The sequence below is a fragment of the Nycticebus coucang genome, chromosome 8 (assembly GCF_027406575.1).
Source record: "Nycticebus coucang isolate mNycCou1 chromosome 8, mNycCou1.pri, whole genome shotgun sequence".
Taxonomy (NCBI): Eukaryota; Metazoa; Chordata; class Mammalia; order Primates; family Lorisidae; genus Nycticebus; species Nycticebus coucang.
Genome location: NC_069787.1, coordinates 83,667,954 through 83,685,680, shown reverse-complemented (window position 1 = coordinate 83,685,680; position 17,727 = coordinate 83,667,954). Strand labels below are relative to the sequence as shown.

General features: G+C 50.7%; 1 protein-coding gene across 3 annotated transcripts in view; it reads left to right on the top strand.

The window, feature by feature from the left end:
• Positions 1 to 17,727, top strand: part of SCN5A (sodium voltage-gated channel alpha subunit 5) — a 96,001-nt gene that overhangs the window by 9,375 nt on the left and 68,899 nt on the right. Inside the window, exons 2-4 of one of the 3 annotated variants that reach the window (XM_053600844.1) lie at positions 7,522 to 7,846; positions 10,231 to 10,349; positions 17,445 to 17,534. In XM_053600844.1, the coding sequence (XP_053456819.1) occupies positions 7,574 to 7,846; positions 10,231 to 10,349; positions 17,445 to 17,534 (482 nt within the window). In that variant the 5' untranslated portion in view covers positions 7,522 to 7,573. Of the gene's footprint in view, positions 1 to 7,521; positions 7,847 to 10,230; positions 10,350 to 17,444; positions 17,535 to 17,727 lie in introns of those variants that run through there. The other 2 variants (XM_053600842.1, XM_053600843.1) reach the window with 2 other exon arrangements.

The following is a 17,727-nucleotide window of genomic DNA, read 5'->3' as shown; positions in this document are numbered from 1 at the left end:
TTCTGTCAGGGAAACTGCTGACTCTTTGGGCATGGGCAGAAATTGGCCAGGTCTCCCTTGGAGCATCTGCCCACACTTGAGCACTGGGGCTGTGTAGAGGAAGGCCCAGCCTCAGATGAGGCAACAGGGTCGACTCAGCCTTGGAGTAAGGGTCATAGACTCAGTCCAAGGATGTGAGACACAGGTAAGCCACAAACCTTCTCCCAGCTCTCTGTGCCCTCAGAAGTGGGAAGCAATGTAGTGCAATGGCTTCAGACAGACATGGGCTCACTTCATCTCTCTTAGAGTCAGATTGCCCATCTGTAAAATGAGGATAATAACCCCCGCTTCCTAGGCTTGTTGCAAGGATGAAGTAAAGTGATCCACAAACAGCCCATAATGCAGTGCCAGGCACATGATAAGCATCTGATCACACTGCTGGGTTGGCCCTTAGTGCAGTGCCCACTCATGTCTCAGAGTCAGGAAAACTGAGGTCCAGGACAGGGGTAGGGAGGACTTAGTCACAATGTGAGTTTGTGCCTGGGCAATAGTGCTAATCTAGCACTTATCATTTTTTCATTCCTTGACCAGACCTTGATCTCTGGGAGATCAAGACAAAAGCCAAGGGGAAAGGCAGATGTGGAAGTAAACTGCTGTGCCCTGGATGAGGCAGGTAGCAAGGGGGATGCAAGTGAGCCAGGAACACAGAGAAAAGAAGAGCAAACCAGGCAGAGAGGGCTAGTGTGGGCGATAAGGAGGGCCCTCTGGCCCTCTGAGCTGGATCTCTTATAAGGATAATAATAACAGCAACAATAACCACAGTGACAATTGGCAATCATTAAATACTCTGTGTGCCAAGCATGTACAACTAACAGTATTTTTATGCCTCACAGTAGCCCTGTGAAATAGATACTATTATTAATCCCATTTTATAGACGGGGAAACTAAGGTAGAGTAACATTAATTAATTTTTCCATAGACAGAAAGTGAATAAGTGTCCAGGCCCCAGATTCACGCAGGCAAAATGGCTTCCAAACATAGCCCTAATCACCTCCACTTCCCTATCTCACATAGAAACAGGAAATCTTTAAGAGGGGCTGGGAGGAGGCAGAGTAGATACTTGATATGGAGCCAGACTATTTCTTATTGCTAATCTCTGCAAATCTGGGTGAATTTCTTTGCCAGCCATAAGAGAGTCTCGTTGCTGATGACTTTTCTTCATTTCTATATAATCACCTGTTGATTTGGGATCCATCACCTTGGGAAGAAAAGCATTCTATGAAGTCCTTCATAGGACCATGTACGCAGTGGGTGCTGACTAAATGTTTACTGAATCATCAATTAATAAAATGAACCTGAGTTGAGATGTTGATTAATTGATATGTTCTCTTCAAAGAAGAAAGGCAATTAATTGCTTTACGAGGAGGGCTGGAAGTCCTAATGGAAGATTTCAGACAATGAGGCCCAGAGCGAGAGAGGTCTTAGTATTTGAGGTTTTGCTGGTGGCTGTCATAAAGTTCTTCCTTGCTGGGTTTCCCTGATCCCTTTCTCTTGTCCCTGGTTTTGTCAGTCTGAGAACATCCAGACTTGTCTTCTCAGTGTGTCCCTGCAGCCCCATTGGGCAACAGGGTCCCTGTGCTCACCTATGGAGTGTGACAATGGTGTGATCAGGTCACTGCCATCACCTTGCGCTTCACCTTGGGGGAGTGACCCCCGATTCAGGGCATCTCCTCTTTGGCGCTGAGGAGCAAGCAGAAGGGGAGTGCAGCAGAGCCAGGCAGAGGTGGACTGAGTACCTGTGGCCCCTGGAATGGCAAGCCTGGGGAGGGGCTTGGGGTGGTGCTCCAGACCAAGGATTTGGGGGCAGGAGAGAGGAGCACAGAGGGAGGAAGCCAACAGATTTTCTAGGAAGCCTGGGAACCACTTCCACAGAGTGGTTTGCATAAATTTACATGGCAAAGAATATCCTTTGCATGCTGTGTTCCAGAGGCTCTGATTCCAAGGTGACCAAAATGCCAGACGTGACTCAGGACCTGAAGAGTGCCTGCCTTTGGGATCAGGGACAGCAGTAGACAGGAAAGGAGAGAGTTGCTTCATTCCTGCCTCACCTCTAGAGTGACCAGTTGTCCTCCTTTGTCCTGGGCTGAGGGGGATCCGTAGATACGGGAAGTTTAGTGCTAAAACTAGAAAAATACCAGTGAAAACCAGAATGAGTTGGTCACCCCGTATGTCCCCAGCCCAGACAGTCCTCATGGCTGCACGAGCTGTGTACCCTTTACATTTAGGAAATCCTCCTTCAGGAAGGCTGACAGGACAGTATGGAGATTCCAGATTCTAGTGTGAAGAGTCAAGAATCCCCCCACCCCCCGTAAACAGCATCTCTGCCTTGATGTGACTATCCATCCTGATGTGACTATCCTTGATGTGACAGTCCAGTGAGCCAGAGGAGGGGGGTCCTGTCCCTGCCCTAAGAAGAGGCTCCCAGGCTGTTTGGGAGGACCTGACTCATCCCAGGCGGTGACCAGCAGAAGCCACCTTCCTCACTTTCCAGAGCTGGGTGTGGGGGTGCAGAGAAGGGAGGTCTGTGCAGGTAGGCAGTCAGAGAAGGCATCTTAGAGGAAGTGGTAGGGGAACCAGGAGGTGACTTAGCCGTCGCACAGGGCAGGGACAGTGTGTGGAAGTATCTAAGTCCTGGAGTGGGAGGCTGCACAAGTGAGATGGTAGTAAAGAGGGAAGCCCTGCCATGGTCCACGCAGGGGCCAGGAGGCTTCTCCCAGGGCAGTGGCATTGAGAGGGAGATGATCTTGGGGGGGAGTTGGGAGTTGCAGCCAGTGCTAGAAAAAAGGATGTGAGGAGGAACCAGTTTGAAAAGGAGGATACACAGCTTGCTCCCATTAACTCTCGGGAGCCAGCAGGACCTAGAAAGAGATGTACTTAGTAACCTGAGGCTGATGATCTTGGGATAAGATGGAGTGGGGATCAGCAAGAATAAAGCAGAAAGGACAGGGGAAACCAGCCCAGAAAGAGTGGTCAGCTGGAAGCAGCTACCCTGGCTCCCAAGAGGTCCTATAGGGCTGGTGCAGAGGAAGAAGCTGATATAGATGGAGCAGTTGTCTGGGCACAGGAGAATCATGAGATGCTGATATCTAAGGGGAGAGTGCCTGTGGTCTTGGAATCAAAAGGTCCAGCATCCCCTGTGTGCTGGAGCTGTGCAAGACACATTCCTCTTATGTGTTTGCCCCTTTAGCCTTCTGTAGCTGGGAGTGGGTCCTTCCCCCAAAAGCTGGGGGCTCACTTCTTAAGCTTTAGGGGTGGGCTAAGCCTGAGCCCAGAGCATCCTCAGACCACCCCTGAGTATTCCTCAACCTGGAGCACCGGAAACCCTGCAGCCAGGGCTCAGCCAGGCTTGGCCACAGCAGGGCGTGGGCCTGAGCTGCTGAAGGAAGGGCAGGGCCAGAGCCAGGTGCAGGCCACAAGAGAACAAGGGAGAAATGGATCCTGCCCACCCACTGTGAGCTGCCTACAGGGCCCAAAGACAAAAGACAGTGGGTTTACTTTGGAACCTGAGGCTGCCTGGCCACAATGCAGGAAACTTCACCTGGAATCTTTTTTCAGCAGCTCCCTTGGGTGGCCCATCTGTCCCAGGCCAGGGCCCCCAGAGTGCTCTGCTGGAGGCCAGCTGGGTAAGACCCTTCTTAGGACCCAGGCCTCATCACCAGGGCTGGACTGGCAGGACTGCAGAGTATGGCAGGACTTGGACACATGAACCTAGACATCTGTCTCCTAGGCCTCTGTCTGTCTTCAAGGACTTGGGGCCTGTCTCCTTGAGGTTGTTCTGCCTCTCCCACAGGGCCACAGCAGGACTCATGATGGGACTTCCCAGGCCCAAGATTAGGGAAGACTGGGGTCCAAAGGCCAGCCTTTCTCCTGGGAGAACCTTTCTTACTATTCTCCATTCCTACCCAGAAATGACAAGAGTCCAGGTGAATCACAGCCAGTGGCCAGGGAAAAGGCTGGAGCCTGCTGTGTAGGGAACATAATGAGAGCACCAAAGAATCCCAGAAAGTACAGGGAGGGTCACCTCATCTACCTTGCTCATGTTCCAGATGAGGGAACTGAGGTGTAGAGGAGGAGACCCCAGAGTCAGCAAATGGGCAGGGACCAAGCTGAGGTCTTAACCTTTCTCAATCATCTGTGTGAAGCCCATCTCAGAACTGCATATTTTAAGACAAAATAAAATACATAGGACTAAAAAGGAAACCAATTGTATTGAAATGCAGCTCTCAGAACACTTAAAAACCAATTTTTGATAGAGTAATGTATGCGCTTCTTTATTGATGCTTTAAATAATAGAATCTAGCGGTGGGTCTAAGTACTATAATTTTGAAATCTCAATGAGCATTAGTGATATTGAAGATACCAGCAGCAACTGTAATGGGACAGAGAAATATCTGCAGTTTCTTTTCGTTATAGAAGCATGCCACTACTAATGCTTCTGTTCCATTGCCTACATTCGTGATTGTCAGAAATGCTAAATTTAAGTTAGAGGTTAATGAAAAGGAGATGTGATTTCTCCCCTGAATCCTTTCCCCACCCTTCCAAGGGGTCTGTTAAGAGCCGTTAAACTACATAGAGAGGCTAAACTAACCTATGTCGTTAGCTGTCAGCTGAGTCGTTCCCTGGTGAAGAAGGGGAATTAGTGATTGGAAGAACCAAAGTCTGAGAGACCAGGCGCCATCTCTGTCTGGGTGCTGGTTACCAGGTGCTTTCACTCATGGAAATTCATCCACCTGTACACTTCCATAGGCCTATCTACATGAGTTGTTTATTTCAGTACAAATTAAAAGCATCTTCACTAGAACAGACATGTGTGCAGGTGCAAGCTTGTGTGCGCATTCACACACAAGGTGTGCTAGTGAGTCTCTGCAGGTCCGTGGACGTACACGTGTCTCTAAAGCCCTTGCAGGTGTATGGATATAGATGGGTATAGTGAGACAGAGAGCCCTATTTTTAGGAAATCATGCCAAGCAAAAGGGGTAGCTTCCCAATTTACTGAACTAGTGAGTGATTGCTCACAGTGGAGGGAGTTGTCCTGCAAGAAACTGCTAGGTTTCTAGGCTGGGTTTCTTAAAAAATAAAACGACTAATGATTTTATTGTTTTTGTAAAAATAATGCAAGCTCGTCATAAAGAATTCAGGCAATGAAGACAAGTACAAAGAAAAAGTTTAAAGTTACCCAAAGATTTCCATCAGCACATACAGAAAAACCCCATTCACATTTGGTGATGAGTATTGTGTTACAGATGTCTCTCTGTTCACTCAAAAATGGAAGGTAGACAGGGAAATGCTTTTATAAAATGGGAACCTACTCCTGCATCTGCTATTTTTAACAGAGATGTTTCTTTAACTTGATTGAATGAAATGAGAAAAAGCTGCAGAGGATGGAGTGGCTCTTAAAGTGCAGGTCCTAGGACTGCTTTTCTGCTTCCCTACCTGCATTGCATGCCACGCTTCCCTGGAGACCAGAGGTGCCCTTTTGAGGCCTGGCTGTGTTATGTTTGCTCACTGTTTACCGGTCCCTTGGCCAGGTGCCTGCTTATTGTGCTCTGGGCTGAGGCAGGCTGTTTGCCAGCCATGTGCAGGGGTCGGTAGGGCAGCAGTTCATTGGAGCCATTGGTGACATGTTTTGCTGCAGGAGTAAGATCAAGATAAAACTGGCCCTTGGTTTGACAGAAAGGGATTCTGATGTAGCAGAGATCTCCAACAGGTGTCTCCTTTGCCCTGGTTTGATGTGGTAATTAGCAGAAGCAGCCTCCGACTTGGTGTCACATTCAGGAGCCATTCTGACCACATCCTGTTTTGGTGGGGCAGTCGGGAGTGCATTCTTCTCCCTTAGTGTCATGGGCAGAGCATGTTCACACTGGGTTCTGGATTGTTTGAGGCCACCAGGGGCCACATTCTCCCGGGGTGGTGTCACATGCATGTGCCGGCTGGATATCCCAGTTGATGAGTGGTCACTGTTTTCTGGTTCTGCTGTCACTTGGGATCAGACTTCACTTGTTCACATTTGGGAGGAGGGGAGCAAGGAGCTTTAAGAAGCCAGAGGTGCTCCATCAGCATTTCTTCTCTCTTTTTTGTTTCTTTTTTTGCATTATACTCCAATTTATTGCCAGAATTTTATTTGGTTGGTACGAAATTTTTAACAGTATATATGATTTAGCTGGGCGCAGTGGCTCACACTTGTAATCCTGGCACTCTGGGAGGCTAAGGCAGTTGGATTGCTTGAGCTCAGGAGTTCAAGACCAGCCTGAGGAAGAGCAAGACCCCCATCTCTAAAAATAGCCAGACGTTGTGGCAGGCATCTGTAGTCCCAGCTACTTAGAAGCTGAGGCAAGGGAATCACTTCAGCCCAAGAGTTAGGTTGCTGTGAACTATGACACCACAGCACTCTACTAAGGGCATCAATGTGAGACTCTGTCTCAAAGAAAAAAAAAGTGTGTGTGTGTGTATACATTTAAAAGCAGGGGTGGGGGGTGGGGGGTGAAAGGCAGCCAGATCTTCAAGCTACCTAAAGTGCCAGCTAATTTTATACTGTATTTTAACCTTTCCAAGGAAATGAAATAGCTAAGATTGGGCAAGGGAAACATTTCCCACCTTTTAAACAAGATTGGTTCAGAGGATGCCACACTCTGGGGTTTCTTTGAGGCCCTCTCAGCAGGGGCTCTACCAAGCTATGTACAAAAGGTGCCAGCATATGGATGACGACCCCAAAATTGTTATCCAGCTATTTCCAAAACCCACCAGATTTTCCTGAGTCTCCTGCATTAAACACAGGTGTCTCATCAATTGACACCTCCTGTGCCCCAAGTGAAGTCTGGGCACCCTCCCCTGTACAGGCATGTGGTGCTTTGGGGAGACCAGACAGTGTCCCCTACCATTAGCTCCCACCATCAGGCTAAGAGTCTGCCTTCCTCACAGCTCCAGGGTTTCCTTTAGAAGGGAAGAATTGAGAGGAGGAGCAAGACTTGGTACCTTCTAATGCCCTGACTCCTCACCTACATTTCTTCATCATTCATTCAGTCATCCATTTGTTAAGGAATAGCTCTGCTAGGGATCTGGGATAAAAAGATGACAGCCCCATCCCTGCCCCATGGGGTTTCCTTCCTCTGCCCAGGATGGATTGGCACCAGCTGTGGAAATGTCTCAAGTGAAGACAGTTAAGAAACCCAAAGTTGCGAGCATTTCCTTCTGTGCTGATTGGGGCAGAACGAAGATGCTTGGATGACAGTTGCTCTTGCCTGCTTATATTCAGACATGCTTGTCAGGATTGGAAAGGACGGTAACCTCCCTGTCAGTCCCCATGCATGCCCACCGCCTAGAGAACTCTGGGTTTACCCAGGCCAGTGTGGGCCTGGTGCACCTATTGAGGCGGTGGCAACCTGGGGTTGGGATTAACTTTGTAGAGGCGTCTTTCCCTGCCCCAGCTCAGCCACCTGTCCTGGCCCTGGGCGCAGCATCAGTTCCATTGTCTGTGTCTTCCAGCTTCTCCACAGGCACCGTGAGCAGAGCCTGTGCCCAGAAGCAGGATGAGAAGATGGCAAACTTCCTGTTACCTCGGGGCACGAGCAGCTTCCGAAGATTCACACGGGAGTCTCTGGCAGCCATCGAGAAGCGTATGGTGGAGAAGCAAGCCCGTGGCTCAGCCACCTCACAGGAGAGCCGTGATGGGCTGCCTGAGGAGGAGGCTCCCCGGCCTCAGCTGGACCTGCAGGCCTCCAAAAAGCTGCCAGATCTCTATGGCAACCCACCCCGGGAGCTCATTGGGGAGCCCCTGGAGGACCTGGACCCCTTCTATAGCACCCAAAAGGTGACTACCACCCACTCCCACCCCTCCTACCCTTCTAAAATGTTTGCAGCTCCCCCAGCAATGGAGCAGATAGGAGAGGGGCTCTGCTTAGGATGGGCTGTGCTGGGCTTTGGAGGGTTGAATCACTGGTGATCTATGTTCCAGTCACCTTAATTTTGGACTTCTGAAATAAAAGAAGAATTAAGCAATCTGAGATGCTAGTTTGGTGCTATGAAGAAAAGCGAGGGCAGCCTCAGTTGATCCTGCCTCCTGTGGAATGCTTTCTTTAGGAATTTTCTGTGGTTAGATTTTCTCTTCCAGAGGACTTCTCCCACTCCCATACTATGTATGTGAATTAGAGTCAAACCCTGAGTCTCTGAGATTGGGCCTCCGAGCATAGCATGTAGCCCTCCCCACAGCCTGTACCCCCTACACCCTGCCCTCTGGCAGCATGAGAGCTTGCTGAATGTTGTGTGTGCCCTGCCTCAGAATGGGGCCATAGCAGCACCTCCCTGGGCCTTGTGGGCTGGTAATGGGACCAGTAAGTCCAGGAGGCAGGAGACAGTGACTACTGGGGTCAGGGGTTCTACCATTGTCCATCCTGAGTGGGAGGAGAGGAAGTGCTTTTGCCAATAAGGGCAGAGTATCTCAGGCTTTCTTCTAGCATGGTTCCCACCCAGAAGATAACTGCCCTATCTGAGCTCCCGGCCCTGGCCCCTGTCTCTAGTCCACATGCCTGAGGCCCTACATTCAGCCAGGCCATGGTTATACAGAGCTCCTGTGGAGGCTCGATCTTCCTGCCTGCTGCCTACACTTGTAGGCCTCACTGCAGGAGGGAGGAGGATTTGAACGTGGGGGGAGGCCTTTCCCCCAGAAGACTGTGCACTAAGGAGAAGTGGCTGCTCACCTTGCTGCACTCTCACACACTCAGTGTGAGTGTGAGCGTGAATATGAGTTCATGGTGAGTGTGAGAGTATGTGGCTGTGGCTTGAGACTGTATTTAAGACCAAAAGCCTAAGGGTAGCACAAGGCATATCTTTGCCTGGATGTGTGCACATGTCATGTGTGAGTGGGTGCAAGTGAAAGGGAAAGCCCATCCAGTCTATCCCAGTCTATATAGGCATCGGGGAGAGGAGGCCTTGAGCCAGGTTCTGCTCCCAGGCTCCCAGCTGAATCACCCCCTGGTTTAAATGATTCAGGTCTAGTCAAGGTCATGGGTTAAGACTACAGTTGGGGTCAGAGTTAGGCTCAGAGGTGGGATTAATTAGGATGGACTAGCTTAGGTCATGGTTGGTCAATAAGAATTGAGTTGGGTTAAGCCACTGCTGGTAATTAATCCAGATAATGGTGAGAGGATGGGTGGCAATTAGGCCAAACCCTGCGGGTAGACCTGAATGAGGTTGGGGTCAGGGCTACGCCTGGCTTTGGGGGCAGGTGGCAATTGAATTTGGGAAGAGCCAGGGATACTTTCTCTTCTGTCCTGTGTCTGAGAATCCTTGCACAGTAGCTGTAGGCATGATTCTGACTTCTAACCATCTGTCTTCCCTTGCTAACCCTTGGCCTCGCTGCCTGCAGTCCTATGTGGTGACAGGCAGAGCTCTTGGTCCTAATCTATCTGGTCAACTTGTCTCCCAGGCCCAAATTAAGTAAAACCTTGTCCTACCAGCTTAGCCCTTGGAGAAGTGAGATCCCAGAGCTGGGTCAACTACACACCTGGGCAGTTAGGGATGGGCTGCTGTCCCCAGGGGGCTGCTTGTGACCCAGACTTGTGCCTCCTGTGCACATGGCTCAGCCTCCAGCACTTATCCACTTCTGTGCACCTTGTACCTTCTGGAAGCTCAGGGAGGGGGCACCTTGGGCTTCTCATGATCCTCCTTAAGAGGGAAACACTAGATTTTCCTCTGGGGTGGGGTGAGGCTGAGGTTTGCTCTGGATGCCTGGAGACAGGGCCCTGGGGAAAGTTCTCCCCAGGGCTGGTTCTGCACTTTCCTCTTTCCTTCTAATCACCCGTACGTTTCCCTCCTGGGCCAGCCCTCCAGCCATAGGCTCGCTCCCTCATCCCAGGGAGCTAGTGGAGAAGCTATGCAGGAGGGGCAGGGGCCAGCTGAGGGAGGAAGCATCACTGTCTTCTGGGCCTCTGCTATGATGGCAGCCAGGCAAGGGCCATGAAAGGCCCCATCTTTGGGGACTGTAATTGTGGAACTTAACTAAATCTCAACCAACCTGACATTCCATTAAACTGGGTCTCCCCCAACCCAGCCTGGGGCCAGGAAGTGAGGGTCCATTGAACTGCTGAATGTGCCACTGCTGCCTCTTTCTTGCTTCCCTTCCACTGCACCCCTCAACCATAGTCACCAGGCTCTGATCCTCTTTCCAAAAGAACTTAACACCACTCTTTTCCACAGACCTTCATCGTACTGAATAAAGGCAAAACCATCTTCCGCTTCAGTGCCACCAACGCCTTGTATGTCCTGAGTCCCTTTCACCCCATCCGGAGAGCAGCTGTGAAGATTCTGGTTCATTCATATCCTTTGCAGTTAATCCCTGCTGGGTGAACCCTGGGGGCCTGCACTGGGGTTGTGCAAAGGGAGCTGCCCCCCACCCCTATCCTAGTTTAGGGCTGAGGATGGTGCTGAGTCCCCCTGCTGGTCCTCAGACAGGCAGTTTGGTCATTGCCTGGGGGCAGGCAGCAAATGTAGAACCTTGGACTCTACTCTAAACCCACCAAGGGTTTTAATAAGCTCCCCAGGGTATTCTTTTTTTTTTTTTGTGATTTCTGGCAGGGGCTGGGTTTGAACCCACCACCTCTGGCATATGGGACCGGCGCCCTACTCCTTGAGCCACAGGCGCCACCCTCCCCATGGTATTCTTACACACATGAAAGTTTGAGAAAACCTTCTCTGATTCTTTTCTTTCTTTCTTTTTTTTTTTTTTTTTTTTTTTTTGTAGAGACAGAGTCTCACTGTACCGCCCTCAGGTAGAGTGCCGTGGCGTCACACGGCTCACAGCAACCTCTAACTCTTGGGCTTATGCGATTCTCTTGCCTCAGCCTCCCGAGCAGCTAGGACTACAGGCGCCCGCCACAACGCCCGGCTATTTTTTTGTTGCAGTTTGGCCGGGGCTGGGTTTGAACCCGCCACCTTCGGCATATGGGGCCGGTGCCCTACTCACTGAGCCACAGGCGCCACCCCCTTCTCTGATTCTTCAGGAGAAACACATTCTAAAGCTAAGCTACTGAGGATCCCAGAAGAAAGGAGACTGACTCTGATCTTAGTTCCAAATATTTCCTCCCACCGCACACCCTGGGCCTTTCCTCTCCCCGCCCATTTGTAGGGACCTTCAAGCAGGTCACTAGGGCTCAGCCAGGAAAAAACCATTTCCCAGTAAAGAGGCCTCCAGCTTATGCACATGTGGGACACTTTAGAGGGAGGCAACAGTTGCCTTTTGATTAGGTGTTGACAAAATGTTTGCAGTTTCAGAGTATCTCAAAGAACTCTGGTTAGCATTAAATCATATAAACCACAGCCTAAAAAAGCTCTGGCCTGTAGAGGAGAGCTATCAGGCTGATACAGCATAACGGGGGATCCAGAGAGGGGCCTTTATCAGGCAGCACACAGCATGGGATGCCAGTACCTAATCACACCTGCTCTCTGGACTTCAGATGCAACCTTTCAGGGAGGGCAGTGCCAGCTCCAGGCACGAAGGCGTCAGTATTGTATGGTGCCACCCTGGACAGTCCTTCCTTTGGCCAGTGCATGCAGTCAGTTCTGCTGTTAATCTAAGCAGTGCTGCTGGGCTCTGCAGTATGACTGATCATGAGTCTGGTCAAGGCATGAGGCTTTAGGAACACAGCTGCCTAGTGAGGGACTAGTAAATAGGACTAAGACTAACACATTAGGGGCTTTTCCTGTCCAGACAGGGCTGGGGATAGTCTTTCTTGGTTCCACTTTCTTCCCACTTGTGCCCCCGTGTCTGACCCTAACCCCAGGGGTTAATTGGAGAGGCTAGTGGCACTGTGTTGTCTGCATGTAGACACACAGTAAGACGTGTCCCCTAGCCGTGGGTCTGCTCTCTCCTCCAGCTCACCCCTGCCCTTCTGTGGGTCCTGAGACACATGCAAGTCTAGGAAAAATTCCTCATGCACACTGTAGCCATGGCATCAGGAGGGTGGTCTCTACAGTGGCAGGTGCTGTGGAGAGGGGCTGTATTGAGGGGCAGGGCGCCAGTGCCCACTACATCGTACTTTGTGGGGCTGGAGTGGTTCTGGGTTTCCTTTGAGGCCATCCTGTGACAGAACCTGTACTCCCTGTGGTGTCAGGCACTTAGCTTGGCATCCTGAGGTTATCTGGCTGAGTATGACCCAGTCCTGGCTCCTTGGGAATTTTACAGTCCCCTAAGACTAAAAAGGCAGCTACACAAATAGCTGTCACAGCCTGGTAAGAAGGACAGAGCAGCAGGAGGAAAAAAGGTAAACTGCTTTCTTGCTCTCAGCCTCTGTGGCCTCACTTCAAGGGTGTGGCCTCTCTGAAGGCATCCTCCAGCTCTCACCTGGGGCTTCTCCTCCAGGTATCTAACCAACCCAGCACTGTTTGGCAGCCACAGAAGCCTCCAGGGAGGCAATAGCAGCTCCAGGGCTCCAGCAAGGGACTGGGCTGAGAGTGGGGCAAATGGGTGGGTGAGGGAGGAAATGGGGGTGTTCAAGCGACCAGCCTGGGCAGAGGGTCCATTGAGCAGTGGCTGTGAGGCTGAGAGGTGCTGGTTCTACCTGCTCCTAGGGCTCTGAGCCAGCCTGTGTCCCCCAGGGCAGCTGCCCCAGGGAAGTGCTGAGCGTCAGTGAGGCCCTATACTGAGCTCCTGGTGGCTGCCTTGACACTCCACTGCCTGGGGATGGGAGCACATTCCTGGCCCTTGACAGCGCCACTTAGTGGGCTGTGCAGGCACTGAGGGGAGAAGAGGCCTGGGTTTGTGGGGGTTGGGAGCAGCCCTTTTGCACCCTGTGGCTTGACATCCCAAGTGTGGTGCAAGGACCAACAGCACCAGGATCTTGTAGGAATTGCCAAGTCCTGGGCCCCACCCTAGAACCTGTGCTTTAGTGATGTCCCTGTGTGCACACTGCCATAGGACAGTGGTTTCCAAATGTCAATCTGTGAGGGCCACCTCAGTCTCACCTGGGAAGTTTATTAAAATGAAGATTCCTAACCCTTTCTAGATCAGAATCAGCAATATAAGGCCTAGGAATCTACAAGCCCTCCCTGTATCTTTTTTTAATTGAAATATACTTCGTATACCATAAAATTTACCATTTTAAAGAGCACAATTCAGTGGTTTTTAGTATATCCATAAGGTTATATAGACATCTACTTCCAGAATGTTTTCATCACTCAAAAGAAACTGTACCCATCATCAGTCAGTATGCATTTCTATTGAACTGTCATAATCCATGTTTTGAATTCTGAGCTTTTGTTCTGCCAAAATTTTTATATCCATTCGAACATCTACTAAATCCTACATGTACAGAGTGCTATGCAAGTCTCTTGGGGAAGAAGAAGTAAGGCAAATACAAACTTAAAAAGGGCCAGGAGGCCAGGGGCAATACCTCATGTCTGTAGTCCCAGCAACACTGAAGGCTGAGGCAAGAGATCACTTCAGACGGGAAAATCAAGTAACATAGTGAGACTCCATCTCTAAAATGTTTCTTTTTTAAATTAGGTGGACATGGTGGTACATGCCTATAGTTCCAGCTACTCAAGGATCCCTTGAGCCCAGGGTGCTGTGAGCTATGATTGTGACACTGCACTCTACCAAGGGTGACAGAGCAAGACCCTGTCTCTAACAATCCAAAAACTCACAGACTGTGGTGAGAGCACATGATATTTCAGTTTGGCCCTACTGTTTGCTCCATGCTTGCAGTGCAGCCCTGGGAAGTTGCTGAAAAAGTAAATATGGGAATGTAGAATCATTTTTGTCCTATGTATTTTTGTCATCATACTGAAGGGATTAAATAAAAGAAACCAACTGAACTCTAAATTCCACCACTGTCACTTTCAGAGAGGCCTCATATTCACACTGAGATGCATTTGCTTTCCTAGGTGCACAGGATCTGTTCACAAAATCCTCCCACGTTTCTCTGCCAGATTCAAATGGACAATCAGACCGCATGTTTGTGTGTGTGTGTTCATTTAATAGCATAAATCCATGAAGACACCCACACACACGCTAATTCCCTTCTGGGAATTTGGGAGTTTTTTGGGAGTTTTTTTACTTCCTGGGTTCTGAAGACTTAGGAAGCCCAAGTGTCAGGCATCCCTCATAACCCATGTGAGCAGTCCTTACTGGCATTTTAATCGTGAGGCTGGAAGAGGATGTTTGGGGACAATGACATGACAAGATTGAAAATGTTCAGCTAAGCTCATTCCTGGAGAGCTGGCCTTTGCCTCTGCCCACACAAGGGACCAGCATGATCATCAGCCTGAAATTATAAGGCATTTCAAACAGGTATGCCCTGGCCAGAGTTCAATTGACTCATCTCTCCAATGTTAGCTGCATACTGTGCTCCATGAGGGAACAGCAACACATGAACCAGGGGCTCAGTCTAGAGAGGAAGAGATCTCATACACATGCATACATGCGAACACACAGAGGAATGATGAGGAATTGTGTAAGTGCCATCCTCAAGGCCAAGGGAGCCAACAAGGATTGTAAGCAGTCATGTGGCAGAGAGATGAGAAGCTACTGCACCTCACCCTCAGCCACTGCTGTGTCTGGAAAAGATAAAACCCCTACAGACAGCTCCCGTCACTGCCCACCAGGGGACCCAGGCCCTGGCTGGCGGGGTTCAGAAGGCTCTGTGCCCTGTCTTTTCTCTGAGTCTTGGGGTTCTAGCTCTCCCTGGCCTCTGTCTGGTCTGCCTGTCCACACTGCTGCTCCCAGCAGAGGATACTGCTCTCCACTCTAAGGAGGGTTGTGAGTGGTCCCATAGACCTGGGAGGGGCATGGCTCCTCAGAGAGTTGTCACTCAGTCCACCCTGCCTCACCACGCCCAGCTGGGCTGACTGATTACCGGAAGACCTGGCCAGCCTTGGGTGCTTGTCTAAACACATCCTCCAGGAAGCTTCCTGCCCAGCCCAGCAGGAGGTGTGTCTGGTTTCTCATAATATCCATGGCAGAACATTTTGGGGACATGACTCCGATGTCTCCCTGGCTGCTACCCAGGGCCAGGCACACATGCCCAGGTAGGGTTTGCTCTTATAAATGACAAATAATTTCACCCTTCCCCCTGAGTGGTAGTCTCCTCAATTTAATGGAGCCCTTTACCTTGTTTGGTTTTCACACTATGGATGGCAGAGGCCAGGCGTAGAGCAGGCTCCTCCAGTTTAGAGGTAGGAGAATGGTCCTTCAGTGTCACCAGGCAGAGATGGTACAGCAGGGGACTTGGAGTAAGGTCCAGATCAGGACGGTGGGGCTCAGCGTTGCCCTGCCATTGATCAGCCTTGCATGGCTAGTAGTTTCCTGTGGCTGCTATAATACATTATCACACACTTCGTTTAAACAAGACAAATGTGTCATCTTACAGTTTTGTAGTTCAGATGTCCAAAATGGTTCTTTCTCCCTAAGCTAAAATGGGATTTTGACCTTTGGGATTTATTCTGCCTACCACAGTAACCTTCAGCTTAACCTCTTGATGCCTCAATCTTATCGTCTCCCAAGATGGAGACAGTCCCCACTTCATAGGATTATTGGGAGAATCGAATTAGTTAATGGACACAGCAGAGCCCGGCACCTAGGACAGGCTCAATAAATATTCACTCTTAGCATCATTATTTGTGTATTTCAGGAATCGTCTGGGATTCTTAGTAGACAGTTTATCAGGGATCCACAGAGATGAATAAAGATTGGCTGAGGGGCTTGTTAATGTCTGCCCAGTGAGGAAAGCTTTGGCAGGTAGCCCAGGTGTGAGCCGTGTGTGTGTATGTGTGTGTGGCGGGGGATGCTGGGGAGAGAGGGACTGAGATGAGCATCTGATCCTGCCTTGGAAGCTGGAGTGAGATGTAAGCCTGGCCTTAGAGACCCTCATACAGGCAGAGAGCTGGATAGTCCCCAGAGAGGGGGACCCCAAGGCCTGGAGTAATGCCCTTGGCCAGGGAGAAATCAAGGCTTCCTAGAGCCTTAGCATCGGAGCTGAACAGTCCTGTTGGCCCAGCCCTTATTTGACTAAGGAGGGATTCCCAAAGCCTTGTCCCCTGTCATCTCAGAGGGGAAATTGGAGAATTAATTATAAGCTGGAGGCCGGGTTTGGAATGCTGATTTCCTGATTGCCTGGATTCCTTAGAAGGAGGTCCAGAGGTGTAGAGGGCATCTACCTGGTTAGGTTCCTTGAGAGTCTATACACACACACACACACCCTGTCCCCAGCTCAGCCTGGTCTGTGGTCTGACTCCATTGGTCTCCCCAGCAGGTCAGATGGAGCTGTGCTGAGGAGGAAAGAGGCAGTCCCTGGAGCTCAATTACTGTGGCTCCTAGGTGACCTGTGGGAATCACAGGCTTGGCAGCTGTGTGTATGGAGCTGAGGCTGGGGCAGTGTTGTGCACCTGGGTGCAGCCACAGGGAGTGGGAGGCCCAGCCTGTTCAGAGACTAGGGAGGCACTTATGAGGGCAGCACTGTGCCTATACCAGACCAGGCCCCCAGGGGTTCCCCAGCCCATAAAAACACCAGCATCTGTCCTTTGCTCCTCTGAAGGTCTTGCAGAAGTGAGGCAGAGGTGAGGAGGTCCTTCTACATGGAGCCAGGGTCACACAGAGTCTGAGGTAGTTCAGCTCAACACCATGGGCCTGGAAGGGTGGCCAGGACACAGTCCGAGCATTCAGAGAGCTCCCCTTTTGCCAGGAGACAGATAGGCATTGCCATTCAGTGAGCATGCACAACTAAAATGAGGTTGATGCCCTGGGGGTTACAGAGGGCCGGGGTGGGAGTGTGTCCTACTGAGGGGCTTGTGAAGGTGAGCAAGGGTTCACTAGGTGGAGCAATGGGCAAGAGTGAAGGGAAACAGCCAGAGAAGCGGTCCTCTGTCTTCTCAGGGCCCACAAACCTGACCAGGTCTATAGACATTTGGTAGCAGAGTTCTGCAGAGAAGTCCCAAGGCATAATCTTATCCAGAGATGCTCCCCTAGAAGCGGAAGAAGGAGCTTGATCCCTGCCATCCTGGCCTTCCCCTCTCTGAGGAGCCTTTTATAAATGCTCATCTCCCTCTGATGTAACTGAGGATAGGGCCCTCCCTGACTGTAGGTAAACACCTGGGAGGTCTGGATATCCACCTCCCTCCCTCCCCTTCACTCAACACCCTACAGGGAACCCTGACAGAGGGATGGTTTCAGGTGTCTGGTGCCTCTGAGGGGCTATAGAGCAGGGCAAGCTTCAGCTGCAAGTGTCGGGGAGGAACAGAAACGAGCCTGGATGGAGAGGGGTTGGCATGGATTGGTCACAGCCCCACCGTGTCTCCTCAGAGCCTCTCTCCTATAGATCTGGCAGCACAGGCCTGGCAGTGACCAGCCCAGGGGCAGGACACCCTGGTAACAGTGGCAGGCCGTGCCCTGTGCTTAGCTTTCCTTGACCCCTGTGCACACTCTTCAGCATGCTCATCATGTGCACCATCCTGACCAACTGCGTGTTCATGGCCCAGCATGACCCTCCACCCTGGACCAAGTATGTCGAGTGAGTATCTTCAGAACCTTTCTGCTCCACCTGGCCCTCTCCCTTCCTTTTCCATTCCATGCCATTGCCTCTGAAGTCACCCCCGAAGAGGGCTGTGTCCAGGTCCAGAAACTCACCCCCCTGAGGTGGGGGGTCCTTGCTTGGCCTCTACCCTCTTTTGCCTCTCCTAGTCCAGCAAGTGCTGGCTTTAAGT